Source organism: Larus michahellis, chromosome 7 (assembly GCF_964199755.1).
Source record: "Larus michahellis chromosome 7, bLarMic1.1, whole genome shotgun sequence".
Classification (NCBI taxonomy): Eukaryota; Metazoa; Chordata; class Aves; order Charadriiformes; family Laridae; genus Larus; species Larus michahellis.
In genome coordinates, this window is record NC_133902.1 from 28,734,804 (window position 1) to 28,753,763 (window position 18,960).

The window sequence follows — 18,960 nt, forward strand, 5'->3', positions numbered from 1 at the left end:
TCTAACACTATCTAACATAAGAAAGTATAACATTTGTAGATTCAATTTGTATCGCAGTTCCTGTAGAGTCTCCTGTGGATAAGAGTAATCAATTTTTGCAATTTTCTAAATTGAAGCTGAACTTCCCTAAATTAAATATGCATTAAGTACTGGTTCCAAAAGCAAAACAAAATCAGTTTACACTACTTCCAACTTGCACAATTCCTACAGTTCTCTGTATGTCATCTCAGAAACTGGTCTTCTCATTTTAGAAAATTTACCTGAACAGCAGTAATTCAAAAGTGCATACAGAAGATGTGCTGATCAGCAGATATTTTAGTACTGTAGCCTTAAAAATAATTTCCATTTAAAGTAGGAAAAGTTAAAAACTAGTATACAGTCGTAGCGCTCCTAAAACAATACATGGTTAGTCAAAATTTGTGGCAGACTTCAGTTAACTGAAATTGAAATCCTACCAACATTTACACATCTAACTTTTAAAAAAAAATCTCATTTTGTCAAAACGATGATCATGTAGATATATTTATACTTAAGAGAATATACAAATCCTTTAAACATACCAGCTTTAAGAAAATCTCTTGAGGCTGACGATTTTGTAAAGCACTTATCAATACAGTTTTATACACCACCATCATTAATATTAAATATATTAATTTCACAATTAGAAATAAAGCAAATATTAGCTTCTACCTTCTACTGTGTAACTGACTCAGTGAAGATAGCTTCATTCTCCCACCACCATGTTTTTGGGTTTTTTTTTTGTTTTTTGGGTTTTTTTTGTTTTGTTTTTTTTTAAACACTTGACAAAAGCAGCCATCAACAGCTGAATTCAGTTCTTCTAATATACAGGTAAGCATATAAACAAAGACGAAGAAACATCGCAGGAGGAAAAAAGATTATCTTCTCTGTTTTTCTGCAACATATGAAAGCCAATCTGGAATTTCACTCCAGACCAGCTTTTCAGAAATTCTTTGAAAACTATTAGTTCTTCCAAAGAAATGAAGAAAATTCAAGTCTGCTACTCCTTGACTTCAAAATTCAGGTTTTATTTCAATGTACAACTTCCAAGAATGAACTTCCTTAAAATCTGTGTGGCACACGTGTCTTCTCATTTTACATGAAGCTATACTAATCTTAGGCAGAGCACAGTTTTCCTGTTATTACTGTTCCGTCAAGTTATAACAGTACAGACATTGCTTTAGACCAGCAGCTCCATTGAGGCACTAGGTCTTTGAGGGTTCACAACAAGTCTGAGAAAGAGGTCAAATCAGTTTGTCACAGGTACCATTATCCACTCTTTACAGAGATGTATTTTAGGACAAGGTTACACAATAGAAAGAAATCGTCACCTTGAGCTTCATCACACTGAAGCTGCATTCTGCAAGAAACCCTCCTCCATAGCCTCAAGAGAACTAAATGCAGTGCTTCAACTGGAAAGCTGATACAAATGAGCATATAAAACAGATTTGGAAGAGAAGAGTGAACAGTAAGAAGCAAAGAAAGTTGATGCAGCAGCTAGAGTATTAGCATCAAACCCAAGGCATCTGGATTCTGTTCTCATGTCCTCTTTCTGCTTCCAGAGCTACTTGGGTAAACTATGTCCCCTGTGCCTCAGTTCCTAATTTGCAGGAGAGCAATAAAGGGGATTCATCGACTAATTATACATTATACAAATTTAAGTTAGAAGATGTGCTGATAATAATCACAGGGCTGTTTTATTTCTGGTATTCTGAAGCAGATATATTTAGTATTCTAAAAAAAGGCAATTGGAGAGAAATGCAAAGAAGCCATGTTGTTCTACATCAGAGTAGCAATTCCTCTTCTCCCTAAGAATTGAATTACATAGAATACTTAGAAAAAAACATATTCGGACATTTGTAAATAAAAGTTTTAATCTTTAAAAAATTGCTTAGTGCAACTATGTGTACAAAAGTTGTACAGGACACAAACCACAAGCATGAAAGAAAATGCATTTCTAGCTTTACAGCAAGTGCCATAAAATTTAACCATTCAAAATCTGCAATTTCTTCCAAGTATGCCAGTACTAAAATGTGTCTTAAAATGAAGCTGGCATTCATAGTGAACTTCATTTACCAAACCAAATCAGAAACAAGTCCTATTTATCTGCAGAAAGTCTGAAGCAGGGAAAGTGCAGAAACCTTCTCTCCACACTACCCTGCCCATAACCTCCCATCTGAGCTTTCATATCCAGTAACATTTTCTCAAGCTGACCATTTAGAACCTGCACCTAGCTAGAACATGAAGTGGACCCTCATAATGATGCATGATGAACTATCATGACAGTTCCATATCATCCATCATAGAGAGGTTATTTAATGGTAGCCATGATCATATGAAATGTAGACATTAAAAACCAGCTTCTTATTTCCTTCCAAGTTGCATTTTCAGTTTACCTTTAGCACATGAAGTGAAACTGTATGTAACTGCATGTGAATATTCTCTAAGAAGAAAAGAAACAGCTAGTAGTCTCAAATAGTCACCTGCAAACCAAGCAGATCAAGTATTTTACTACGGCAAGTAGAAAAAAGTAATTCTTTTTAATATGAGGTATATTTACAGAGCACTTTTTTTCTAGCTTCAACATATAGTTACTGGAAAAGCACGCCCTAATTATAGCTTTTTATGGTTTTGCTCATTTCCAAACATTTGAAAAGAAAATGCAAGTTGTTTATAAAATTGTTTTTCTTGTTTATTTTAAATGAAGCTGGTACAGACAATGTCCATTCAAAACCCACGTCCCAGGCCAAAAGGTACAAACAAGAGTGTCAAAGTAACACCAGTTGTCTGCTGTGAACATTCTTGCATGAATACCTGCATGTACTAATTGCTATATGAAGTTAAAATGCTTCTGGGCTCTTCTGGCAAGATTTAAGAATCATTAGGGTTTTCAATTTTATGTCTTCAGCAAAGCCATCTCTGGAGCAAGGTACAGATGACAACAGTTCTAGCTTTTCCATTTCCAACTTGATAATCTTCTTTGTTGGGCCATCAGCACAATTTAAGCAAAATAGCTCTGAGTTATGGATACACAATTTCTCCACAGTTTAGTTCTCTGAAAAACTTCATCTCGCACTGAAAGTTATAGTCCAGGAGTGAAACAGTCACACATCAAAACTTCAGGGCAGATATGGAAGTCATTAAGAACACTCGCCCACCTGGCAGATCTTACAGCCTTCGTGCCTGAAATGCACGAACCTAGTGAACATACAAATGCATGTGTGTACGTGTATTTCTAAAGGGGAGGGCAGAAGGGAAGAGGGGAGCAAGGCTGCAGCTGGATCACAAAAGTTCAGCACAATGAAAACAGAAACAATAGTGTATAATGAGCACGAGAATTCAAAATACCAGACGCTTGAAAATAAATTCCCAGAGATGGGGTGCCAGTTTAAATTCAGTGTTGAACACCACATTACAAAAGAACTATTATTTAAAAATAAAAAAGGATTAAGGGGGAAGAAAACAAACAGAAGGATCTAAACTGTTGAGTGACCCCCCGTCTGTTCCTGATAAACTTCAATCACATCTTCCTCCTCCATCCCCAGCTGTGAGAACAGAGAAAAACAGCATATAATTGTTACAAATCTGGTGTACTGAATTCAGAGCAGGTCCTACACAAGTTATACAATGGTTTGTTCCTCTGCCCCATCATAATTCATCAAAGAGTTGAAAACCATTTCAGTCGCCATCTTACTAGCCAACACTCATGATTTTTAGTCCTTTTCCTTCAGTCTTACACATCTCATTCAAAGCAAAAGCCTCATCAGTGAAGTCTAAATCTGCTTGTGGAGCAGTACACATCAGCCTGGAAATTGCTAGCTTTACCTTTCTCTAAATCCCATCTTGGGCAACAGATGCACAGGAATGTAACCAACATCATAGTGAATGCACCAGCTGTACAGCCACATGAATTACATTAGCACACTACTAACTCACAATGCAGCTAAGATCTACAGCTTGCAACTTGATCTCTTAAAGAGGGTAACTTGTTCAATTCCACAGGATACAAGTTTCTCCAATTTTTCAGCAGGTCATTATTATAACAGTGTTTCTTCCTGCTTTGTCATAACAATTGGTGGAAGTCACCAGACAGCAGAAGTAACCTGTTTTCTGTTTATTTACACTTTCATCTAATAAATGGGAATTAAATACATATTTATTCCAAAGTCACACTAAATTCTAGCTTGACAACCAAAAAGTTCTTAGGTTTTTTTCTCTCTGGTTATAGTGACTATATCCTCCCTTGTGAAACAACATTACACATGAAGGTCCAGTCAGTCTCTTTCTGAATGGCATTATTAAAGATTCTAGTTAGAAAAGTATTGTCAGGCTATAATTGACTAAATATAGTCCAAAAAGTTGTCTATATTTAAAGAAACACCTTCATTCTGGTTAACAGTCTAGCAGAACAGAGAAATTAACCAATTTGGCATTTAGTTTCTCTAATGAACTATGTAACACCTTTTTTCTAGAAAGAAACTCACCTCCTTGGGGGTATGATTATCAGTAATTCTCTGACCCTCGAAGAGGAACCTGAGTGAATTCATTGGAACACCCTAAAAAAAGAAACAGATGTACAAGAAAAAAAACTTACTGAAACTTGTACGGATTTACAAGAAAAACATGTTTAATAAAAACAACACATGTGAAAGTCAAAAGAGAAAGCGTTAGTTCCTGTTACACAGGGAGCTCAGCTATTCTGTTGCAACCATGTAGACTAAGAAGAAATGAGTCAATAAGCACGATACTGCTGAAATGCATGTTTATTCCAAAGTCTCACTGGAGTTCTAACATAACAACTTGGAAGCTTCCTTAGCATTTTTTCTTGTCTTTTTTTATTTATAAATACAGTACTGACTACACCCTCCCTCCCAAGACAACATTATACATGAAGGTCCTGTCTTTTTCTGACCTGCCTATGAGCCTTATTAAAGATCCCAAGACGACAGTGAGAACGTGACATTTACTTCATGAACTCCTACCCTTGCTTTCCCAAGGTTATATCACCATAGGAAGGAATTGCAACCTTTACCATTATCAGTTCTGCAAAAACTCTGCACTGGGGACAAGAAAGAGCAAAGCTGAGGGAAAGAAAAAGGAACACCATTTAAACAGGGAGAAAGGAGCATCCCAATGGTAAATAAAGTTAAGTTGCAGTATGTCTACTGTGTTACAGCAGAATATCATATTCACCTCAACAGATGAGGCAAACACCTCATCTTTTTCTTCTCTTTCAAGTTATGAGCAAAACAAACGCAAGTGAAATATGACTCTTTTGTACATTGATTAGATCTCATAAATATTGCTTGCAAATAACTAGGCAGAAAAATTCACAGGAAAAAACAGCTTTTCACACTGTTCCAACAATCCTTCTAGCCAACTTGGAAGAAATATTCATGGTCCCTTTACCAGAGAAAGGCTACTTGACACCAAAAACTGTATAGACTGTTGATGAAGGAAATCAAAGACTCTCCAGAATTCAGCCCAGGACATAGATATAGCTGTGTCCATTCAAACAATTATTTCTGTCTTATAAAAATAATTCCACACACATGCATTTTCATCAGTCAAGACTGCTGCATGAATTATTTCCAAGATCTTATTTTAAAATTTCAAGTTTTGCAAATGAATCACAATTTTAATCATGTGGATTTGGCTACAAACATATCTGGTGTTTGATCTTTTCTTTCCTCCTACTCCAGAAGGATAGCAAAAAAGAACACATTCTACAAAAAAAACCCACTTCAATTGACAAGTTCAACTTGTCTCAAGGTATTTAGAAAAAACCCAAAGTATTATTTCTTATATCTCCTGAAGTGAACTCCAACATAGTTACTCAAGGAAAGGCCACACACGGCATCTATCCCCAAAGCTGGGGGTAAACTAGGCCAGGGCTTCTGGAAATAGCAGCAGTGATTCTACAATATCTGCCACAGAATCTGGAAGTGAAGATAAATTTTTGTTCCATAACAGTAGTTATTTACCTACATCCACAATTAATGTTGCAGATTTCTTTAACTTAGGGCATAATAGCTAGTGTTAATCAATTACCATATTAATGACTGTAACAATGCCTAAGGCTGCTCTCATCCTAAGCTGCAGTATTACACAGCTTTAAGGGAATTTCACTTGGGGACAGAAGATTTTACAGTAACTATAAATGCACGCCTGCACATTTAAAAAGGTAACTTCTAGGTCTTCTGAGCAGCCACTATGTATTTTCAGACAGTAATTTTAACTTGCTACAAAATTCACAACTGCCTTAAACAGAAATACCTGTACTTGTCAAAAGAAATGAGGAGATATTTGTACTGTCAGATAGCTGTCCCGTTGGTAACTAGACATCAGCTTGACTGTCTAAACAAATGTCTTTATTTGAAAGAACGGTGAGAAAAGTAGAGCCAACATGTTTGGCTTTTTTTATTTTCTTCAAGAGAGTGCAATTGTTTCACAAACCTGTCTTTGACAGTATGATTCTTTGAGTTTCTTGAGGTGTGTTGTCATTTTCACCTTGAAGTGAATTTCACTGCTGTCCTAAGAACAGAAAAGAAAAAAGTTACCCTCTTTGTAGTAACTGCTTACTTTACCTAGGCTAATTTTAAGACTTTCATTAAGAAAAACTTATATAAAACTAACATGGAATGCAATTTAACTATCACCATACAAACCTTGGTGCATCATAACATGAAACTCCAAGATGATTTATCAGTCACTAAATTCATCATGCACTTCCACAGGAAGCGCTGTTTTAAAACAGATGGCATAGTATAGCCCTAGGCTTACTATGGAGGTTTTGGATTTAAAAGTACTAAAAACCATACATGGTTCAGTCTGTGCTTCCATCTTTACCCAGCTGATGTACATATGAAATACAAACATACATATGCAGAGGACTTCTGCTCCTTTAAGATTCCAAAAGAGACAAGTTAAAGCTTGCACTTCAAAATATATACAAAGCCTTGTTCAATTAGAGTAATTACGTAGAAGTTAGGATACAGGCAGACTTGGCAACACAACGCTAACCTAAGGAGAAATCTTAGGTCTCATTATTCTATAGTCCTTCCTACCAGCCATAAGATATGAGTCACTACAACTGTTAAAATGGCTACAGATAAAACAGACTGCAAGAGATTCTGTGCAAAAAGCATTTGGGTCACATTTAGCTTTTGAACGTGTTCTCATCATTGGCAATCAAACCAGCAAGAGGTAAGCTAGTTTGTGTTAGTCCTACTTTAAGTCATCCATCTCCAGTCAACAGCACAGCAATCACACTAATACTCCAACAAACAATACTGAGTTAAGCCATATGAGCTAGGGGTTCTTTGCACAGAAGGACTTCTGTTCAAGAAGGATCTCGACATTCATATTCCAACATAACTTGAATTCAGACTTACAATCCACCATTCACATCTACCAACACACCAGCCAACAGAATCCTCTACCTATCCCTGTCCAAGAAAGCTGACCTCATGCATAGTGTACTACATGAACTCTGAAGACCTGAATTTATCGACTTTGCCACGTATTTCATTCATATCCTTGGATAAATTAATCCTACATCAGGTCCCCTACTTGTGAGACAGGGATCACATTGACCAAATCCCAAGTCATAAAGATAAATTACTCAAGCTTTAAAAACAAAACACCGAAACAATGCAAATCACACCAGAGTATACTGACACACATTACTGGCAATTGGTATGTCATTTATGGCAGGAAAGGATCCACAGCGAAGAACTGAAAGTATCAGCTTCTGTTTGTTCATTTCTACAATACAAAAACTCATACCTTCATCAAATGTCAACAAGTATGTAAAAACTCACCTGCCCAATGACTTTGAGTTTAATGTATTCCCCTTCTTTCTTATCTCCTAAGTCCTCAGCTGAAGGTTTTGCTTCCTGCAAGAACAACATTAAAAGTCTGATCAGTTCAACACTTTGTTATTTTCACTGGACAGTGTGACAGCTGTCATCTTCCTTATTACACGAAATCAGACTATTCAAGGCACCTTATTTCTTCCTTTCTGTGTGTGAAAATAATGGCAACATAGTACTATGAAAGGCTGTCTGCCTGTGAAAAGTTTAATTCATGACAGAAGAGAAACACTGTGAATAATGCAAGAGATAAGAGAAGGGTCATTTGAAAATAGATGACAGATGCAAAAATGTAAAGTATGATTTTATACCACTAACTCCTAGTCAACAGACTGCAAAAAAGAAATACAGGAAGTGTACGAAGAGGCTCAGATATTTGACAGAAAAAAAGAACATAATGACGACAGTAAACAGAAAGCACTTGTGACACCCTATCAGTGTAAAACGAGTGAACCATGCAAACGTTTTTCAGTCTGTTGCATCAACAGTAGTCACTACTTTCAAAAGGATAGTCAGCCACCTTCTTTTCTATGACAACAAAACAACATCAAGTAACAGCTTCCTTCTACCATGTTTGTTTTAAGACCACAATTCTTAAAAGTTCTTAAAAATTTCAGTTCTAAGGAACTATAGTGTTTTGATATGTTTCCAGGATAAAAATTAATTGAACAGAGAATTTTGATTCAACAACGTGAGCACTAAAGCTTATCAAAAGGGTTTGAGTGTTATGTTCGATAAGACATGAATTAAGGACATCAGTGTTTTCATGTTAGCTGCTGATAGATAAGACAAGCGAGAGATCAGGTACTATTAAGCCCATCCCTTGCCTGTCGCTACATATTCTGGATCAGGCCTTTAATTACGTTCCACTGCAGCACAAAGGGATTTTACACAGACACTGCCCCAGGTTCAGATGGTGCTCGGTGAAGAAATCTTCCCAAGTAGTGATAAACAAGGATATGCTGTTGATAATGTTTCAAACCCTCCTTTTATATTTTATTGCTTAACATGGTAGACAAAATAAGCAAAATATGTACAGGTGCCTACCACAGACATTTTCCCAGCCCTAAAGGGACTTTTTGCTGCGTACACAGAAATATCCTTTGTACGGTTGGACTTGAACTTTAGGATCAAGCACCAAAACCACATACTAACCTTCAGTATTAAGTCCATCCAGATAGGTCTCTATCTCCAGATTAAAATGGCAGACAACCCTTTTCAAGCAATTTTTTTTTTTTTTCCTTAAAGAGGTTCAACATGCACAATTTCTTTGAATGTTAAAAGCTCAGGGAAGGGCTGGGGGGAAAGTCTGCAAACACCTTCCCTATCTGTACCAGTGTCAGTCTGGAGGAAAGAAATAGAGGGGAAGCGCTCTTTGTATCAGTTTGATTCATCACCTCAAGCCAGATCCATTCAGTTTCTGTGATGACAAAAAAAAAGTATGAGCCAGAGACTGCACCTGGTTTCAATGCTTTTTTTTTATTTTTTTTTTAGTACCCACCTGGGCACAACCTGGACTGCTGGGACTCTTTCACTACCCTTCAAGCTCAAATCCAAAAACTGACCTTAAGCTTTCAAGAAACTAGACGCTTACCCTCATGTCACCAAGCAAGTCACTTCTGAAGTGTGAAAGGAGTCTTCGCTGGTAACACAGTCACAGCAACTGTGCTTCCCACTGAAGTTTTCCCTTTCCAACGTATCTGAACTCTAACCTCATGAGACTATTTGCAGGAATAAAAATACACCAGTTCCCACTCCTGACTAAAAAGAAAGAAAAACAAGAACCTGCAACTTCTGATAACTTGCACAAACAGAATTTTTGTTGTCCATGTGCAGGATTACTCACCTTTAGGAATCAGAAAGAGATTCAGATCTCTACAAATCTGAAGTCTGTAACTTCAAAACTATCTCCCATTTTGCTATGAAGGAAGTTTACAATAAGTGGAAGAAGGGACTGACCCCTTGGGAGGATTACAAGAATGCTGCCAGAGCGTGCAGGGATGAAACAAGGAAAGACAAGGCCACCTTGGAATTAAACCTGGCTAGGGATGTCAAGCTCAACAGGAAGGGCTTCTACAAGTATACTGGAAGCAAAAGGAAGACCACAGAAGTTGTGGGCCCACTGTTGAATGAAACAGGAGCCATGGTAACAGAGGATGCGGAGAAGGCGGAGTTACTGAATGCCTTCTTTGCTTCGGTCTTTACTGCTTGGCCCAGCTCTCAGGAGTCCCAGGCATTGGGGGAAGTAACGGGGAAAGAATAAGACTTCCCTTGGGTTGAGGAGGATCAAGTGAGGGATCAATTAGGTCCATTAGATATTCGCAAGTCCATGGGCCTCGATGGGATGCACCCGAGAGTGCTGAGGGAGCTGGCAGAAGTCATTGCTGGGCTGCTCTCCATCATCTTTGAAAGGTCCTGGAGAACAGGCGAGGTGCCTGAGGACTGGAGGAAAGCCAACATCACTCCAGTCTTCAAAAAAGGCAAGAAGGAGGAGCCGGGGAACTACAGGCTGGTCAGCCTCACCTCCATCCCTGGAAAGATGACAGAACAGCTCGTTCTGGGCGTCATCTCAAGGCACGTAGAGGAAAAGAAAGCTATCAGAAGTACTCAACATCGATTCACCAAGGGGAAATCATGTCTGACTAATCTGATAGCCTTCTATGATGGCATGACTGGATGGATAGATGAGGGGAGGGCAGTAGATGTGGTCTACCTTGACTTAAGCATGGCGTTCGACACAGTCTCCCACAGCATCCTCACAGGGAAGCTTAGGAAGTATGGGCTTGATGAATGGACAGTGGGGTGGACAGAAAACTGGTTGAAAGACAGAGCTCAGAGGGTAGTGATTAGGGGCACAGAGTCTAGTTGGAGGTCAGTGACAAGTGGTGTTCCCCAAGGGTCAGTACGGGGTCCAGTCCTGTTCAATATATTCATCAATGACCTGGATGAGGGGATAGAGTCCACCCTCAGCAAGTTTGCTGATGACACAAAGCTGGGGGGGGCGTGGCTGAAACACCAGAAGGCTGTGCCACCATACAGAGAGACCTGGACAGGCTGGAGATCTGGGCAAAGAGGAACCTTACGAAATTCATTAAGGGCAAGTGTAGGGTGCTGCACCTGGGGAGGAATAACCCCATGCACCAGAACAGGTTGGGGGCTGACCTGCTGGAGAGCAGCTCGGTGGAAAGAGACCTGGGAGTCCTGGTGGACAACAGGATGACCATGAGCCAGCAATGTGCCCTTGTGGCCAAGAAGGCCAATGGCACCCTGGGGCGCATCAAGAAGAGCGTGGCCAGCAGGTCGAGGGAGGTCATCCTCCCCCTCTACTCTGCCTTGGGGAGGCCGCACCTGGAGTACTGTGTCCAGTTCTGGGCTCCCCGGTTCAAGAAGGACAGGGAACTGCTGGAGAGGGTGCAGCAAAGGGCTACCAAGATGATTAGGGGACTGGAAGACCTCTCTTATGAAGAAAGACTGAGGGATTTGGGTCTCTTCAGACTGGAAAAAAAGACGGCTGAGGGGGGACCTTATCAACACTTATAAATACTTAAAGGGTGGGTGTCAGGAGGATGGGGCCAGGCTCTTTTCAGTGGTGCCCAGCAACAGGACAAGAGGTAGTGGGCACAAACTTGAGCATAGGAAGTTCCACCTAAACATGAGGAGGAACTTCTTTACCCTGAGGGTGGCAGAGCACTGGAAGAGGCTGCCCAGAGAGGTGGTGGACTCTCTGTCTCTGGAGACATTCCAAACCCGCCTGGACACGTTCCTGTGCAACCTGCTCTAGGTGACCCTGCTCTGGCAAGGGGGTTGGACTAGATGATCTCCAGAGAGATCTCCAACCCTATGATTCTATCACTAAAAGAATTTGTAAAAACATCCTGTCCCTTTACATGACGTTTCAGGTCAGTCACTGTCTTAGTTTACTTTGCCTAAGAACAAAATTGCACGGCAGCATATTATCCCAGCAGTAGAGGAATTTGTAGTAGTTTATATAGTTCTGTGCATTATGACAGATCTCCTACTTAGCTTTCCAAAACAAATCATCCTGTACAAGGTATGACAAATCATCATTGCTACTATGACAGTGCCTCTGGCCAATATGAGCGGAAAGCAATGATTCATAAGAAGTTTGATTCCTACCCTCAGGGAAACATGGCTCTAGTACTAAAAATGAATAGGGGAAGCAGCAAACAGTAGAAAAAGCAGAGGGAATTGGAGTCTTGAAACTCCATACCATAAAGATGCTCATTTAAAGCCCCAGCAACCTCTCAGCCACCAAATAAGAGCAAACAGAGCTGTAATTTCAGGAAAAGAGAAATAGGATCAAATCAATGTTGACAATGCCAATAACTGAAGCTTAAAAATATGAGCAAAATATTTAAAATCAGAACACAACAAGATCTAGCAAGTCTGAAATGGCTCCCAGTGTTTTGTCAGTGAACTATACTGCCATTCGATGCCAAATTGTAAAGACACACAAAAACATTTAAGAATAAAGAAAGCAAGGAGATTGCAAAGTTACCAAACTACAAGCATTCACTGACAAAACCCTGGATCAGCAATCTGCAAGCGAGCCTCCAGACTTGCACTGTGAAAAGAACTGGTGTTTAGGGTATTTCATGAAACAGAACATTAAAAAAAAAAAAAAAAAGACTACCATACAAACAGAACAGGAATATCCCAACATTCCAAGTTCTAACTTTTCATTAGATACCTAGTTTTAAAGGCTTCATTCCACAGTTTTCCTAAATAGCATAAAATGAGGCTCTTAGTACTGTCGCACACTTATATATCAACACTAAATTCATGACCTTAAAAAGCCCCCAAAGTTTCTGGGATGAAATACACTGGTTTTGCTATTGCAATTAATGAAACCACAACACAAACATTGTAATGCAATATATTGCAAGTTTCCTCCAAATTCCTGTAGTGCACAAACTTCAATGTTCAAGCCCCAAAAAATCCACCCTATATTCAGCACACTTTCATGATATTAAAGAAAATAAAAATAACAAAACCAAAATGAGTAGAGGAATAAGACTACAACGCATTTCCTAACACAGTAAATCAACTCTTACATTTGTTATAGGAGTGGAAAAATGCATGCAAACTATAGCATTCTTTATTAGTAGTACATGAACAGATAAAATGCCAGCATCTAGATTCAGTTGAAGCAAAAACAGCCTGAGACCCTTGAAGGGAGGGTAAAAATGATTCGTTTTGTTTCTGCTTAGATCCCACCAAGCAGTCATGTGTTTGTTGCTGTCTGCCCTTCTTGCAAGTATTTTTCATTTATCATAAAAGTTAATTTCCTATTGGAAATAAACTAACTAAATCAAGTATGCTTCTTTATTTACACTAAAAAGACAAGCCAAAATTATCATAACTGGTGACAAATGATGTCCTCTTAACTTAATTACAGGGCCAAAAAAGAAAGACACTGTAAGCAATTCACATTTTGGGTAATACAATTACTCTTGATAAACAGAGGAATGAGATTTACAGCACTGCATTACCATATGTTATACTGTTACTTAAGCATCTGTTTAGGTCTTGTTGCGTAGTCCCCCCAGAAGTGAATGACACAACACTAAAAAGACCTTTAAGATATCTATCCAAAATCACATACAACAAATTTTACATACTTCAAGCAGCCCCAAAGAACAAACATGTATGCCTTTTAGCAGAACTTGTCTGGAGAAGGAATTACCTAATGAAAGCTGTTATGTGTTAAAACATGCCTTAGTTCACAAACGCAGAGAGCTACAGAGCAGGTCACGTGAAGATCAGTCTACAAAATCTAGTTCAGAATTTGCCTTTTTTTTTTTTTGCAGACACTTTCATGGCTTTTACTTCACTGGGAACACATCCTAATGTCCCAGCTGCACTCTCACAGGCGGAGATGGGCAGCAGCACCGTGCTCGCCAGTAGAGTTGCATTGTGTTTGGAAGGGGAGGAGGCGGGGAGGAAGACCACCAGTGCAATGGTTCCTATTCACGGGTCACAATGTATCAAGGCTACTCCTCAAAGCAGATGCAGCGTATACTAAGCTTAGCCTTGTCTCTGGATACTTTTAATTTCCTGGCTGGCACTAGTACTATTCTTGACTTCACAGCACTGCAAGAAACATTTGTAGATACTGACATCGATTTTTCCACAGTCGAATCGCCATGACAAAGTTAGAAAACACTGCCATATGAAGGCAATATAAAAAATAAAGCAAAACAGAACACAAATTAAAACTGGAACGCTGTTTTAACTTTCCACCAGCAGGTCACATAGCCCAAAGCAATAGTTGTAAGCAGAGGACTGCATACATGCTGCCGAGCAAGCCAGGAACCTGCGGTACAAGTAACTATTTAAGTCCCCGGTTGAGAAGTCAGAATTGACAGGAATATAACCAAGTACAAGGAGTGAAGGCAGGACAGAGTCTAGGTGAAGGACGGTGTGTATAATACAGGCAAGCAACCCTCAGCTAAGAAAGTCTGCGTTCCCCCCCCCCCTCCTTTTGCATTCCTAGGGCAAGCAGAGGACTAGCAGGCCTAATCTGACTCGCCCAAAGCCTGTTTAGGGGAAGAGCATCCTAGCACACACCTGGGAAATGGAAAACGAAAGGAAACAACTGTTGTGCAACACGGCTCACCCCTCACTGCACTCCCGGGTTTCCAGAGCCGGGGCTGCCCCGGCGGCGATCCCGGCGCGGGGCCCCGCAGAGCCGCCCCCGCTCCGACCGGACGCCAGCCTCGGCCCCCGATTAACCCCCGCCTGGAGCCCGCCCCCGTCTTCCTCGCGAAATACCCTGAGCGAAAGGGAAAGGGGGATTAAAATACCGGGGGGGGGGGGGGGCGGGGAGGCGGACAGAGTTTGGACGAGGTCGGAGACTGGCACCCCCGCACACACTCCCCGAGGAAAACATCCCTCCCAGCGCCACCCGGGCGGCCGCCGCTCCGCTCGCCCCGGGCCGCCCCACACAGAGGGGCCGGGGCTGCCCGCGGCAGCGAGGGGGGGGGCGCGGGGCGCAAGCAGCGCCTCCCGCGCCCCCGGGGCCTGCCGCCGCGCCGTCCCCCCGCGCGTCCGACGGCTGCTCCCCCCCCGGGGTCGGCGGTCGGTCTGTCGGGGCCGGCGGCGCCCGTACCTGGTCAGACATGGCTCGGCCCCGTTGCGTGCGGCAGGCTCGGCTGGGCCGCTGCAGGCGCTCGGCTCCTTTCTCTGCCCGCAGCGCAAACACAGGCCGCGGCGCGGGCGGGATTTCCGGTGCGCCTGAGCTCACTTCCCGCACGGCCCGGCCCGGCCCGCACGGCGGCTCCTCCCATCCCGCACCGGGACCCCGCGGGAGGCACCGCCTTCGGCACCCCCGCACCCCGAACACGGAGCTGCCGCTTCTCCGGGTTCGTCCGCACCGGCACGGCCCCAGGGAGAGGCGGGAAAAGGCAGCCAGGCCGCGGCAAGGAGAGCGGCCCTCCCCAGGCCTCCAAAGGCCCGGCTGCAGAAAGGCACTGACTGGCCTGCCCCAAAGAGTTAAAAAATAGGTGTTTTTATAAACTCCACTAGCTACAGGCAGTCTAATGACTGTATAGGTCTGCACAGCCGTTTTGTCCTGCCCTAGAAGAGCCAGGCCAAGTCACATAACCTTTCCAACTAAAGCAGATTTTACAGCAAAAGTCACTCATTACACCAACCTGCCATGCCTTCCTAAGGTTTTTACTAAAAGATATACTTAAAAACAAAACATGCTTCTCTATTTATGCATGTTTGCACTTTTTTTTTTTAATCATTGCAACCATGCAAATAATAGGATCCGTGTTTATTATGCAAACTTGCACTGAGGCAGTTGCATTTGCAGAGACTTCTAGTGATAGGCCGTGCTAGCACAGAACGGATGTCCTGCTTCACATCGGCGCAGAACGGGTATTTAGAAGTTTGCACAAGAAGCAACACCTACGCTTCGAAAAGATTACATTTAGACTGCAAGCTGTTGCGACCACGGCATGTAGTACTAACATCCCTCTGCAACAACTACAGCAACTGCTGGAGTAAGTGCATGCTTGGCTCTAAGTGGCCAGTAAATATAAAAAAAACACCACATAAGAACCAAAAAATAACAATATTATTGTAAAATAAATGGATCAACAGAAGTCAGCCCCACTGAAACAGGAGATCCTTATCTGGATGCTACTAGATCAGGTTTTTAATTTTACCAGCGACCTTAGGGGAAGAGTAAGAAATCTCTCCTGGCAGGGCACATCCATCAACACAGAGTCTGTAACACACCATATTCCTCTGTAATAACACCAAACACCAAAGCAGCTGCGCTCTGTGCCTACGCTGCTGCATGTCACTAACTGAACGGCGTGTTACAAACACACCTAAACCAACGGATGCACTTTCACTAGCCAGTGAAACTATGTGGTATCTAGACTCATGGGAATTAGTTTTAATAACAACTGTTAAAACAATTTGAAATTAACAAGTGAGGGGGAAAAAAAAGCCTAAAGAGAACAAAACCAGACACTATACAGAGCTACAGAATTAAGATGATCTTTCTTAGGCAAGGCCTAGTAGGTAGGAACACCAAATACGTTCATACTATGCCAAGCTCACAGTAAGAGCTCATTACGAGCTTAATAACACTACACAAAGCACAAAAAGAAGCCATTCAAGGGCTTCACAGCAACACGATACTAACAGAATAGAAAGTGACAAGTATTTACTCTGTCCTAAATATCACTGCTATCCACAAATGAAAGCAGTTTAAGAGGAGGGAGAGCAGCCTTGTAGCAAAAAGGCTAAAGTCTCAGACTCTGGCATGAAACCTGAGTGTAATTCTTCATTTTACCAAATTTTCTACACAATTTTGTAATAAAAGCTGACACTCACATGCGTAGTTATGTGCAGTTACCTATCCTCATACATAGCAATAAAGGCACAATGTTGAAATATGCACATCTGCATATGTGCTAAGTAACAGTAACACCACCTGTCTGTACTCCCTTCTTACTCAATTGGTTGTGGAGGCATTATCTCTTCAAGATACAAGCCACATTTGTACAGCATCCACAAAGCCAGTCTCTGTTCAGCCCATGAGAACTACCGAAGTACATCAGCAAAACTCACACTTTTTTTTCTTTGACAGCCCAAACTCAACACATAGCACACTTAAAATTGAAACACACCAAAAATAATGCTGCTTTAAAATGACTAAATATACCTATATAAGCTTCTTTCCCCAAAGCCATCCTTGCTGCTGCAGCCACCAAGGCTACTTGCCCTAATAACCTCACTTAATTCTCAGGTGTTTTATAACTTCTCTAATTTTCCCTATCTGCAACTAATCTCAACCACCTGAAGTCAATAAAGTTCACCTCTGCTCCTTCAAACTGCTGCTAACCTCTCCAAAGCTGGGTATGTGGTTTAGGAGCCAAGAGCTGTCAGTGGTTTTCTCAAAACTATTGGCCCATGTAGTCTGTGCAAAGCCTCTTCAGTCTGTCAAAAACAAATTTCTTATAAAACTGGACTTTAACTAAAAACAATCTGTAATCTCATAATGCCAACATATTTGCTTGAGAGCAGTTAGTACTGGCAAGCAGGATGAGCACAGCATTTTAAGTCAGCCAATTAAATAACATTTACTTGCTCTTCACTCCCCCTGAGCCAGCAGCACCAGAAACACTTTAAAACTAAGGGGAACCTGGATATAATTTCTTTGGCAATATTACCAGTTGTGAGACTTCAAAAAAATGGTTATGTTATCTAAAGCACCAAAGTCTTTCCTTCAAATTTTTTTCTTAAGAATTATGTGAAACCCCACATTTCTCAGACTATGGACTTTCCAGCATATTCCTTACGCGAAAAGCAGGAGAGGAAACGAAGGCATGCTGACTCATATAGACGGTTGCATAAAATGCAGCAACAAATGTCTGATATTAATCAAGCTCAAATGTTGCTTTAGAGCCTCCCTTCCTGCGGGCAGGAAAAATTCTGCCTCTATTTTCAGTGCAGGTAATCCTTAACGTGAAATAAGTGGGAATTTATACGGGCAAGAACTGACGCTTTTTGCCTGTACTCCATGAGCAGCTTTTCAGTTATTCAGTAGGGCCTGGACCCAGGCGCAGAAGTAGGTCAGCCGCAGAAGCGCACACAAAGACGCTCTTTGCCAAAACAGAAACCAGTAGGTGGCACAAATGGACAGCTTTAGCCGCCTCCGGCCTCTGCCTTCCCCCATCTGAAATGCCCGTATCCTGGGGACACCGCAGCAGCGTGCGGAAATAAGCAGTCTTTCAAACTTACGTTTTAAGTGCATGTAATTTAGCACTTCTCCGTGGGAGAAGCAAACCTTTTAAATGCACACAGCTGCACTTAGTCGCAACAAGTTCTTTACAAAAAGAGAACTGTTATCTGTGTGAAGATCTGCAGACAAGGCCTTGTGAACAGGCCCGAGGTGTGAGACCGGAGCGGGCGGAAGGGGATCCATCCCAGCATGTGGGGAGGGCCAGGAGCTCCAGCTGAACCCCGGCACCGCAGGCAGGCTGGATACAGCCCCAGGGCGGCTTGGGGTCACCGAGGCAGCCGCGAGATCAAACCTTCTTCAGGATCCACTCGGGAAATAAAAAACTGCCAATATGAGCACCCGAGCCCTGGAGCGCAGGCCCGGCTGTGGTCACAGCGGCGGTCCCCACCACCAGCTGCTATGCCTGCGGGGCCCCAGAGGCACCGGGCCGGGGCCTGCTGCTCCCAAGGAAGCAGGAGTCAGTGAAGAGCCGCCGCGGGGATAGGCCCGGCTGGCACAGAGGTCCCAACACCCCAGGCAGCCGCCTGAACGCTTACGGGGAGGTTTTTAACGTCAAGAGGCTCAAACCTTCATGAACACGATGCGGGGAGAGCGGCGGCGGGACGGCTAGCACCTGAGCCAGCGGCCGGCCCTAGGGATGGCGCTGGGCCGCTGCCAGGCCCGGCCTGGAGCTGGCCCCAAGGGAGGGGGGCGGATGGGGGGGACGGGACATCGGCGCTAACGGCAGATAACGGCCGCCGCAGAGGCCCCGCCCCCGCCCGCCGCGCGCGGACACGTGATCCC

General features: G+C 42.3%; 1 protein-coding gene across 2 annotated transcripts; it reads right to left on the minus strand.

The window, feature by feature from the left end:
- Nucleotides 1–1,025: 1,025 nt before the first annotated feature.
- On the minus strand, nucleotides 1,026–18,946 carry SUMO1 (small ubiquitin like modifier 1). 2 transcript variants are annotated; one of them, XM_074593926.1, is made up of 5 exons: nucleotides 18,745–18,946; nucleotides 7,842–7,916; nucleotides 6,475–6,552; nucleotides 4,503–4,574; nucleotides 1,026–3,563 (listed from the first exon to the last, which is right to left on the minus strand). In XM_074593926.1, exons 1-5 carry the CDS (start codon nucleotides 18,748–18,750, stop codon nucleotides 3,495–3,497), a joined length of 300 nt encoding a protein of 99 aa, XP_074450027.1. In that variant the 5' UTR covers nucleotides 18,751–18,946; the 3' UTR covers nucleotides 1,026–3,494. The 2 variants fall into 2 exon arrangements, with proteins under 2 accessions (XP_074450027.1, XP_074450026.1); XM_074593925.1 differs by lacking the exon at nucleotides 18,745–18,946 and adding an exon at nucleotides 15,025–15,348.
- Between the last annotated feature and the right edge of the window lie 14 nt (nucleotides 18,947–18,960).

Excerpts from the sequence above, each read along its gene's own strand:
- SUMO1 (XM_074593925.1), bottom strand. Across the intron at positions 4,575-6,474 it reads AATCATACTGTCAAAGACAG|GGTGTTCCAATGAATTCACT; the intron begins GTTTGTGAAACA and ends TTCTTTTTTTAG. Across the intron at positions 3,564-4,502 it reads ATAATCATACCCCCAAGGAG|CTGGGGATGGAGGAGGAAGA; the intron begins GTGAGTTTCTTT and ends CTGTTCTCACAG.